Genomic DNA, 12418 nt, shown 5'->3' with positions numbered 1-12418 from the left:
GCAAACTAGATTTTCAAATTCAAATTAAAAAAAAACTTGTAAAAATCTTTAATGTCTTGTATATTCTCTATTGCTAAAGATGACTTGTTTTTATGCAATCATAATGATGATAGACAAATTATTTTCTTACAAAACGGACAAATTATCCCAACTTTCACACTTGTGACTTCACATCAGCATTACTGTATAACATACACTAATGATGAATACAATTTGAACATCATAAACAAAATACTGCCCAGTAGTGTAAGAAAATAGGATATGAATTGCTAAACTTTTTACATACATAATTTCCTAAGCAATATTACATTAATTTTTTTCAGATGAAAAATTCATTCATAACATACTCTGAATAGAAATGTTAAATACAATCTCCAATTAATGTAAGCTTAATATCAGGAACAGTTTAGCTGTGGATTTTAATTTACTCTATTAAGGAATTACTGAGTTCTTGAAGGTTAAGTAATCTGTATGATTCTTCTCAGGAAACAAGTGGTTGAGCATCTTACTCTATTATTTATCAAAATTACCTTCGGTACACACTAACCGTAAGCTCCCACAGTCTTCACACTCCCATACAATCTGTTAATTCTGGGGTCACATGCAATCAATACTCTATTCTATAAGCATTCATCCTTGGGTGAGTTGGTTCTACCAATAACCAGTGCAGGTTCCTCATCCTGATGACCGTGAAGGGCCGCATCCTATGTGTCCTTGATAAATAACTGATTCTCCAATGTGAACAGTTCCCTCGCAGATATCTAAGTATTACTTCTAAAACCTAAAGCTATCCTTGAACTTCTTTCTCCTTTAATATTCGTACCTATGACTATGCAGAGCTCAAGAGTATTCTCATAAAATTAAATAATTGCTCAACATGAATTACTGCATTCCAACTATTACCTCTCATTCTCAGAGCCAAACATAAGCATTCATAGATTAGTGCCACTACTAACAACTTCTCCACAATCTTGAGAGTAAGTCTTCCAGTGATCCAGTTCTATACCTAAACCTGATATTCCTAAGCCCATGGTCTTAGTTCTGATGCGACTGGTACAGTGTCTCCATTTCTGGTGGGACGATTAGTGTCCAGTCTCCACCTCTGCTGAATGGACCCTAATTGTCCCCACGGTTGCATCTCAGTTCAAGATAACTGCAAACCTGTTCTGTCATTATTTATCAATCTTTCTTTCTTTAAATCTTCTGATGAAAACCCTTACAGAATGAGTCAACAGACTCAAAACCCAAGAGGGCTCTAAAGGAAAATCAGCCTGCAGGGAGAAAAGTTATAGGAAAAGATGATAAATAAATAAACACGAGGGAACAGAAAATAAAACTGATACACCTGATATTCAGGAGACATCAGCAGAGAGCAAGAATGAATTTGCTCCTCCCTTCAAACATTTGGAGATCAGAGGATTCCACAACTACACTAGGTAAACTATTCCACATTTTATTCATGCCAAAATACAACTTCTAGCAAACTGAGTAGTATTAAACCTGACGATACGAAAATGACAAACTGTTTGCAACAGCAGCCTGCCTAATGATGTGAGCAAAAACAGCAAGGTCAGGTAAGAAGAGTGCAGAGGATGTTTGTCAGTATAGTACATTTTATACAACAAACATAATGCAGTAACTTTATGTCTATTCCACAAGTCAACATTAACAGTTGGCAAATATGTATCTTTGCGCCGACAGGTGAGTCGGCACTCAAACGAGATCGAATGGCTGCCTGGATGACCATCTACTGTAAAACCAAAATGACTATGAACAAGGCTGTCATTAGCTACATTGCCAAACTTCTTTCTGACTTATAATCCGACTACAGCTATCCCAAATAAAAAACATGACTGATGACATAACTCTATCCAAGAGTCAGGGATGAGAGTCTGCTCCCAAGGATCACACAGGAGGATGGCACTCCAAACAAGGAAGAAAACATATAGATATAATAGCTTCATATTCAAACATCCTAAAAGCAATAAAACTGGGGACTACGTGCATGCTGTGAAGATCCCTTGGCACTTCTTGTAATGTGTCAGATAAGGGCACAGTTGCGGTAAGTATCCAAGGGGAACAAAAAAAGTAACAGTGTTATTAAATTATGCAATACAGGACATGAAATTTCATACATATAATGGTGGTGATTTGGACTAATGTACTCAATTCTGAGGAAAATCCATTCCACCATAAAATTTGGTTGATTTACACACGATCATCTACTTGCAATTTACTAATGCTACAGTTTAACGACTACGAACTTTCCTAAGGAAATGACCTTAACCATGTTTTTCCATATATTTATATAATTTTGTAGTGCAGCCAGTTCGTTCAGTATATTTACATTTCATGTTATCCTACATCAGCTGGTTCCATACATACTTTATGGCCCTGTCGAGAACATGGTGTGGTACTTTCTCTAGAGCCATGTTTTAACTCTGCCCACAGCCATTTTGAAAATGTTGCATGTAATGCTAAGTACTGAGTAAGTTAAGAGCAATTTGTTAAAATGGTTTTACTTAACAGTAAAGTACTGTACCGAAACACTGGGAATCACTCAACCACCCTCCTGATTAACTGAATAAAATGAAATCACTATAAAAAAAAAACCTCCTCTAAAAATGAAAGGATACAGGAGAAAACGGAGGATCATTTTCTGATAACTCACTTACTCTGTAATCTATTCTGTGGAATATAAGTACAGTATAAGAGTAAGAAGATGGGTTTCCTCCTATGGTAAGGAAATACCTACGAGAACAACTCACGAATTCTTATACAGTATGTTCTGAATCCCGCTACTAAACTGTCTTTCCTGATGTTAAGTTTAAATAAGAGGATAAATATCAAATACCTTGAGATATACTTTATATAAGATTAAAACTACACACACAAAAAATAAATGAATATCTCAGTCTTCTAACAAACTATTACAGCACCATATCCAAATCAATTTCTCAGATTTCATTATAAAAATAAATAAAAAGCATATTTTTATTGCTTACCTTAATCTTTAACAGGTCTTTTTTTTTCATTAATAACAGTACAGAATCTGTTAAGAAAGGACACAAAAATGGAGTGACAATAATTACATAATAATTTTCTTCCCAAATTTATGATTATGAAATGTGGATTCTTGAAAAATAAAAATTTCTAAATTTATATGTTCAAAACATACAACAAACTTTTAATTGTGTCGTGACATCAAGTAGACACTGATCATTAAAATTTATATGACCACATAGTGAAAGAACAAAATATAAATGCAAAATTCCAATATGCTGGGTCACACTATGTTTGGGATGACAAGGAGGTCTATATTTCTAAGAGGTGGAAAGATGAACTGGAAAAATATGAAAGCATTATTGACACCATACCACAAATAACTATAATTTATGCATGGCACATCTTTGGCACAGGATACAATACTCCTCTAACTTATACGAACAAAGATTAAATAATTAGTATGGTAGACGTTTTTGATAAATCCCACATACAAACCTGTAAAGATATCCGCTAAACATTACTGTGCAAATTGGCTACTTTTTTGTACTTTTCTAGTGATCCACATAAAAAACTTTTACATTTACTTATCCTCTATTGTCTAGTTGGAATTGGGCAAATTGTGTGCCAAAGTCATTTCAACTAACAGTTGGTAGATCCAGGTGAAGCCTGTGTTTTAACCATCAATTACTTCCATTTCTCTTAGTGCTTCCTGTACTTCAAACAAGCATATCAATCAAAAGGACTGGGAGAAGTTCTTATGGAAATTCAAGTTTTCTAAACAGTCATACAAATTACAAATCCCTTAATTTTACTTATTAATATTCTAAGTAACTTTATGGGGGAGAAGCAATGACTTCTAAGCTTTTGATGTGTCATGTTATTTAGCTGAAGATCACCATCAGGCTATTAACACATCTATACCATTCCTGTACGTACTTGGATTAATACTAACAGAATCCATGTATTTGTGTATCTTCATTAGTTTGTGACAGTTCAAATTCTTTACTCGTAAGATGTATAACAAACCTAAGTTTATTAACCATCAAATGTGCCACACTAAGGCTAGATGCTGACTTGCAATTTGGATGTCCTCAAGATAATGAAAAAGCTGCTGACAATGATGATGATGATAATTGCTAGCTCAACATATTTCCTGCAACTACTAACAGTATTTAAGGATGCCATTCCTAAAATATATCATGGTGAATGTGGAATGGCTACTCTATTAATCTTCATTTACAGTTTGACTAATAAACATACAACTTCACAGAGTACAGATACCAAATTAACTCTGACTTCATGCACACTAATCATATTGAGTATGCAATCCTGAGACAATCTGGAGATCCTAGCAATCATTTTCATCAACTAATAGAGAAAATATCTGAAACAGTTGTGTTCACAGATCTTGTTCTCTTCAGGTACTTGTAGTAAGGAAGGGCATCCTCCCTGTTCTTCTCCATGAAGTTACCTAGCGCAGGAATAGCAAAAGGTACTATTAAAGTGGCCTCTCTATCATGAACTTAGTCTACATCACAAAGTATGGGCAAAAGATAACCCAAGTATGCATTACCTCAAACAGGAACCCATACAATTCACTCTTTGCCTTATTGCAAAAGAAAAAATCCTTGAAGGAAGCTTGGATTTAAGGATTCTTATGGCTCCTTAAAAGGCCCTGTGAAACTAGGTCTATAGCAAACTTACAAGGCTCAAAAGAAAATTCTTCAAAACTAATTCCATGAAGTCTTATCCTTAGATGCACAGTCCTCCAGAAAGTGCTGATCTATAGTCCTTACTAGCAGAAAAGGTAAATTCCTTCTTCTGTGAAATAAAAAACAAATCTACTAAAATGGAAACAGGATTGGAGAGTACAGAGAAGTTAATTGAAAGACACCAACCACAGAAAATGGTCTGTACAAATCCACCAGCTGAAAACTTCCCAGTCACAGGGATCAGTACATAACCTCCAACCCTGAAGACTAAGTCACTGGAGGATAAGATAAAACAGAATGAAATAGGGTTATTGTAGAAGACTGTGCAATGCTGGAAGATCTTTGAGTATATTTGTTGACAGCAACAGCAGCTGACACCTGTCCTGCTAAGCCACAATAATGGACAAAAGTTAACTGCAGACATCTAGATGATAATACCTTCTTGATCAGAGCTCTCCCAAGAGGGAAAATGGAGGGGAAGCGTATGTCACCAGAGTGAACCACTTACATATAACAGTATCCAGTAAAAGGACACACATTTATCAAGTAACAATAAACTTTTGGAAATGAATATACAATACTGACATGATTAGTAAGTTATGAAGTACAGTACTGTATTGTACTGTAGTGAAAAATTCTTTACTTTACCTTTAAACAGATTTCTTGATAGAGAGCGGTACTGCAAAGGGTTAGAGTCACTTATATAATGTGAAACCTCCCGGTTAATTCACGTGGCAAAACCAAGCATCATATTCTATATGACAGATGAATAACAAATTCTTCATGGCAGGGAACTGTCATTGCGAATGCAGCACTGTGACGGAGGTACATTCCAATTATAGTTATATGATTTTCGTACTTGAAATTGCTCTCTGCAAAGTAAGCTTGTGGATTTGATGGATGTAAATTTCTCTCGCATGTGCAATGTGCTCTGCTTGTGAGTGACTAGATAATCATTGTTGCATCCTCTGGATTTGTATTCTGTGTCGAACCTCGTATCATGCACTCGATGCAAATCAAGTGGGGCTACCCATGTACCCAATGACACATCTTCATTCTTATAAAGTTTTAAATACTTGGAATTTGTGGCTATAAATGTAACAACATCTGATGACAAAACATATCCTCCGCCTAAAGCATAGGGTAAATATCTATCACACAGGACCCATTCTGCCTCTTTCCATGGACCCTTCTTTTTTGGAGTTGCCCGACCATCGAAAAATCCCCAATACAAGCGTTGCTTGTATGGGACACTTTTTAATTCTCGATGAAGTTGTGGTATTTGCACAAACGTATCATCGTCACATTTCATGAAGAATCTAAACTTAACATTAAAATGAACATACACAAAAGCAGCTAACAGCTTCTTAGTTAAAGCTTCATATGAATCAATAACATTTGTCAGCAACATCATATCACCAAAACGCTTCTGTTCTGACTGAATTGTGGTGTTAATGCTTTCATTTAAATTTTCTGTACCTACAACAAAGAAATGAAGTGTATCCGACTTTTCTTCACTCAACCAGGTCTGTCGTATAACATCCCTTTGTTCAACATTATTTGGGGCAGACAAAATTACAATTACAAGAAAAACATGCTTCTCTGGGCCTTTGACATTTTGACCCCACATACCAAGCCAGCTGTTGGTATCTTCAACATCAGTTCGCTTTATCTTTTCAGTACAACGATGAATATCACAAGACATTGGGTCAACGGACATAAGAGTCATCAAACTTCCACACATAAAAGCTCCAATGCAGGAAACCACATAAAGCAGAGTTCGCAAAGGTCTCCTACATGCAGAAAAACCAGAAGCTCGACGCATCATATTTACAAAAAATTCTGCAAAGCAAGCAAAAAACAGAAATATTAGTCTTGAGTGAAAACAAGCAGAAAATTAAAAATAAAATCTAAAAGTTCTCATATACAAACATAATTTTCATATACCATAATTATTTACAATGCTTAAATGAGATCACTAAGTAGCAATTGCTGCTGACAGGATTAATACCTACAGGCATGATGGACTGCTGTTAGCATTGTTACAGTGTAAGTTAAAGATTGTGTTGAGGTTCCAAGCACACCCACATATATGTACACCACCCATACTCTTAAAAACACTGAATATTCAAGTTCAATCAAAGTGACAGGAGATTAAGCTTTAACCAAGTTAATCATGCTGGTGCTTTGTGTCAACTGAAAAATTATAAAATACCTTCAAACTGAAATGTTATTTTTTAATCTACGACATACATTAACCATCTAGAAACTAGAGGGAGTCACTACCCTATATGATCCTACATGTGACTTGGGTTTCTCGAGGCAGTATTCTGGAACCTTTGTCAGGTCTAAGCTTAGCTATAGTCAACTCAATCCTTCTAGTTGTTCCAAGTGATTCAGGGCCATTTGTGGTGCTGCCTGTTTAAAATTTCCCACCAATACTATAACCACTATCTAACTTTAAAATGTATCTAAAAGATATAATATTCATGGCTGATAAACTCATTAACAAAATATTAAAAACTGTTTACAAGGAAAATGGCTGAGGTTTTAAGCTGTGCAGCCAAATCTATTAAATAATTTATCAAGGTCAAAAAGTGCCATAGGGTCAAGGAACACCACCTACTATCTTGAAAAAAGTACCAACAGAAGAACTCCAAGAACAAGGTGCTAAGGATACAGCAACTGATCATTTTGTTGATTCACGTGCAATTGCAATTACTTTATGAAATGATTAAATAAATACATATACACACAGACATACATATATACATATACATTATATATACACACACACAGTGGTTCCTCGGCATACAAACGATTTGTTATTCGTATTTTCATTACACAAGTAAAATTTTCTAAAAATTTTTATTCCATGTCACTTACGAGCTAAAAATCCTATTTTCTGAAGGAATATAACCCAACCAGACTTACATTCACCTGACCTAACCTTGGACGACATATCCTAACCTGGCCGTTGGTTTCGCCCCTCCTGGACCCCCAAAAGTAGTTTGTGACCCCTATGAGAAACACTTTTTCTACATTTCACTTTTCTTCTGGATTGTTGGTTTGAAAGTATGCTTTTTAAGCAGGAGAGGGGATAAATAAAAAAACTATTGGTTTCACCATTAACAGTCCTCGTATAAGGGTCAGAGGCGTATAACCTAAAACATAAATAGTTACCCCTATTCAGTCCACAGCCTCCGCCTGCTTCCTGTGTGTCTACAGAGAAATAAATACATCACAAATTACCCTTAGCGTCACTATCATCAAATACACACTAAATTAAAAACACTTACCACAAAACTACGTTAGCGTTCTAGGTTTACTAAGCCTCCAATTGGATCTAGGACATATCCTCCTTTCATCTAAAATTTATTTGTTTTGAAGTTTTGCAGTCTACCCCGTAGAAGTTGTTTATATTTTAGTAATAGTTTCTTATCAAAACTTCGACTCTAACAAAGACTCTAAATCTAAATAAAACCATAAAATATAAAATATAGATATAATTTAAAAGTTTTACATTAGTGTTAACAGTCTTGTTTAACAAAAATACCACTGGCTAACTGACCACCTTCTTATTGAGCAAAGTAGAATTCTTTGCTATCCTTGCAATAAAATTATTAGCAATATTCTAAGACTGTGTGTGTTGAATATAACTGAGGACTATGTGCTGAAATACATGAATATATAATAATTTTTATAAATTCTCAGCAAGATATGATATTTTTAGGAATTAATATGTTTTATGATGAATTGTTTAGCGATAATAACACTACCTAACCCGGATTTATATAGCTGTCATTCCGACATAGAACGCTTTTGAAGCAATTACAAATATTTTTGCTTTACTGCTGTCATAATTTCACCACTTTAAATAGCTTTTTATATATAACATTAAAAAAAGCTATCTCAACATGTATGAGATACACATTCAAAGAATAGCTAGGAATGAAAAGGAGTAACAATATTGATCAGTCGTCTGCTAGTGGCGAGTCACCTGACATCTGATCACAACTCCGTTGCTCCCGTTTGCTACTGACATAGTGGTAAGCTTGTAGTTTTGCAGCTTGAGTTTTCTCGCCAGAAACCCACTCTTGTATTCTGGACCGTAAAAACGTGTTTTTTTATTATGCACGGTGTTCTATAAATCTTTCATTTAGGAACTCAGGAATCAGGACTTGTATTGAGGTCCATGAGTGAATTTCTTACTGCTGTGGGATTTACATCTACTTTAGTCCAGTATTTTGTACATCATATTTAACGAATGGATCCAGAATTAATGCATTCAGGCCCATCATAATGAACTAAGCATTAATTGTTACTCGTTTTCAGTATCTGTGATAGAATGGCTTCTCTTGATAAGAAACTATTACTGCGATACAACAGGGCGTTAAATATGTCTGACATGAACTGTATATGTCCCTTGGTTATAAGTACGATCAAAGATAATTGAAGTTTTAGCGTGAGTTCGATTTTTATTTCAATTAGGCGATGCAACATCAAAGAGTTCACAGACGTATCCTAAGACTTTACTAACAGTGCTTCAGACAGGCAACATTTTACACTTTGCTTTCTACTTAGTTCTTTGAAGTTTTTCAGATTTCTCGTTTAACTGTATCTATCAGTGAATCACGAATAAACCAGCCCAGTTGGTAGGAAATGGGTTGATTTAATGAATAATGAAACAAAAGAACGACAGAGATATTTATATGTCGCAAGTTACGAATTTGACGTATTGGTGAAATTTGTCGAATCTTCCATCCACATTGTGTTCATTACCTGCCCTGAAATATTGCTTTAATACTGAACGGCATCAGCGCTTTATAATCAAAACGTTCTTGAGAGCTATGTCTCTTGGTAGAGCTACTTTTATTGGGGTCTTTGCTTCAAATGTTGGAGAACGTGACCTTTGTGTGAAAACATATTTCTTACCATGCATAAATGAAAAGTAGTTTAGAGGCGCATGGATTTCATACTGGAAGAAAAAGGAATCCTTCTAGATGAAACAAAAGACTTTATTGTGTTTCTTAGCCTTCGAAACGAACAAAAGTAACTATTAAATGGGGATATCCTAAGTTGGTACAAAAAAAGTAAAACGTATAATAATGTCGACTGAAATCGTTTTGTATTTTTCTATCAGTGAAAAGCGATTGCCAAGGTTTTTTTCTTTTCAGATGGAAGAGAATAAACGTACTGTGGGTAAATTTATCATTAAAGCATCCTGAATGAAAGTGGTTATAAATCTTATTTGAATTGAATGTTCGATGACAATATGCTAATATTAGTAATAAAGCTCTTAATTACAAAATTTATCAAGCTGAACTCAGGCACGAATTTTTTTCTACGAAAAATTGACATAGAACGCTGTCTCGAATCGCTTTGTGTGTGTGTGTGTGTTTCAGGAAGCACGACACACTAGATCTTCGCCAAGGAGGTTAGGTTTTTGCGTGATTAGAAGGATTACGAAAGAACTTATATCTTGACTTTTACGAAAATTATACCAAAGTGCTGAAGGTGGGCCGTATATTTAGCAACAAGTGATTTGATTTCAAGACAGATGGAATGGTAGCTTTTGGGGAGAAGGTCCTTTGCTGTTTGGACTGGTTAGCCTAGTTTCGAATGCTCGATCTAGGCTTAAGAAATCGAAACCCTACGTACCATTATCGTATGTGGATGAGTTTGCATGTATGCATACGAATATACACATGTGACAAATGAAAATGTTAAACTTTTTTTATAAAAACTAAATTTTGTATTGCTATTAATTTGTGGTGAATTCCTTTTCTTTGATTTTTCGTGCTCGAGATGAAAATGGGACTGCATCTCTTATTTTTGAGAATACTCAGTAATATTCATGATGAGGACTAAATCATGTTTATGTTCTCTAAATATTTTTGTTTTTTAAACAAAAATATTATCTTCCGGACTGTGCTCACATTTATTGAAATTATTTTCAGTTCCTTGGTAGAAAATGCATTTTTGTGGAAATGTGGCTAATGTGTCACATAAAGCTAAGTTATAGGCCATGAAAATAAAGAAAAATGAAACAACTATTGTATCTTTTCCCTACATTAAATTCGATATAATCTGATCGTTTAGATTTTAGCTAAGCACATGAAACTTATCCATACATTTTTCTCTTTTTACAGAAGACAGGACTTCATCCTAACTGGGACCATGAAGTTTTGTGGCTACAAGTTTTCGCTGTGTCTCTTTCTGATCAGCATCTGGGGCCTGATTCAGCTCCTTATTATGGGGGTTCTTTTTTATATTGAAACACCTGCGTTTTTAGAAGACCTTCCGGTCGAAGCATCCAACGAAGACATCGCTGAATATATGACTCAAGTTCATCGTGGATTCAAAACGAATGCGTTTAATTGCATCATCGCGGCCTGTTTATATATCGTCACTTTAGGAGTGTCAGGCTGGCAATTCTACCTAAACCAGAAGACTACATACCAGGTGTAAAAGAAGTTCTACCTGGTACCAGGCTGTGTGTGTGTGTGTGTGTGTGTGTGTGTGTGTGTGTGTGTGTAGATTTTCATGTTGTTCAGGACATTCAGTATTTTTGTTAAACGTGAGTTTCGTATATATATATGCGTAAATGACAGGATGCAAATGCGGTTGTTAATCCGTGAACGCAGGCCACTGCTTGAGCAAAAGATATATGTAAGCGGTCCCTTTCTAAAGATGTGTCTAGTCATTTGTTATTTTTAGAAGGGATGTGTGTAATGTAGGAACATAGGCTATTATGAAATATAAGCAAAGTCTGCCAAATGCAGATGTATTCGACCCTTTCATTGTAAAGGTAAACAAAGTTAGAGTTGTAAAACATTGTCATTCAATTAACTGTGTAGTGTAAACTTTCTTGTATTTTTTTTACTCGCAATTAATCAAGCCAGATTGATTTTGTGAGCCCAATCTCTGCAGACTGATTATTCCATAAGAAAAAGATGAATCTTGCATAAAATATCGTAGCCTTATTATGTATTGTGCATGTTTCCTGAATTCATGGGTTGAACAATGGAATATATATATTTATTCCAACATCGCAGGATTATTACTGCGAACTTTATCCAAACGGATTTAATTACTAATTTGTTTTGTCACACCTATCTGAACTATACCAGGTTAATTGAAAGTGGAATTTTTAAAAGTAAATGCACAAATCACATTCCATATTGCTGTATAAACTAGATCATGAGGTGGCCAATGGATTTGCTTAGTACTTATTCGTTTCTTAATCTCTCAAATGTACAATGATCTCTTCAATATGAATTTATTGTCTATTCCGGAGCCACATCAGCATACAACTGAACCAATGAACCGAGTGAAGGGTGATATTACTGAGTATAGTTCGTAATGGCATCATTCAATGTTTACGAGCATTCTTTATTTTTGTAGTTTCCCTCCATACCCATTGCCAATGAAACATCCATCTTGTTTTCTTTTTTAATGCCATTCCAACTACCCTTAAGCGAATGTATTCTGTATATAATGTTGACAAATAAAACATGTGAATCGTATATTGATCAGCTTCATTATTCATCCAAAGTATAAAAATAAAATTTGCAAACCACTCTTTCAGTATGTTGGCATCAAAAGTTCATAGGATGGCGCAAGTTACCTATTCAGTCCAGAGCTTACAAAATGATAAAATTAAGATGTCTTTTCATACTGGGAAAGTAAAACATATG

At 35.0% G+C, this 12418-nt stretch overlaps 1 protein-coding gene and 1 long non-coding RNA gene across 2 annotated transcripts; one reads left to right on the top strand and one right to left on the bottom strand.

The window, feature by feature from the left end:
* Positions 1–1388: 1388 nt before the first annotated feature.
* LOC136855666 (beta-1,3-galactosyltransferase 6-like) lies at positions 1389–8133 on the bottom strand. The gene is made up of 2 exons (XM_067132883.1): positions 8018–8133; positions 1389–6560 (listed from the first exon to the last, which is right to left on the bottom strand). The coding sequence occupies exon 2, from the start codon at positions 6544–6546 to the stop codon at positions 5500–5502; it is 1047 nt and encodes a 348-aa protein (XP_066988984.1). The 5' UTR covers positions 6547–6560; positions 8018–8133; the 3' UTR covers positions 1389–5499.
* Positions 8134–8532: 399 nt separating this feature from the next.
* On the top strand, positions 8533–12247 carry LOC136855663 (uncharacterized). The gene is made up of 2 exons (XR_010858096.1): positions 8533–8767; positions 10871–12247. It is a non-coding gene; the product is annotated as an uncharacterized lncRNA (long non-coding RNA).
* Positions 12248–12418: the final 171 nt, after the last annotated feature.

The sequence above is a fragment of the Macrobrachium rosenbergii genome, chromosome 32, assembly GCF_040412425.1.
Source record: "Macrobrachium rosenbergii isolate ZJJX-2024 chromosome 32, ASM4041242v1, whole genome shotgun sequence".
In the NCBI taxonomy this organism is placed as follows: Eukaryota; Metazoa; Arthropoda; class Malacostraca; order Decapoda; family Palaemonidae; genus Macrobrachium; species Macrobrachium rosenbergii.
Note: the sequence above shows the minus strand (reverse complement) of the source record. Positions and strands in the feature narration are given on the sequence as shown.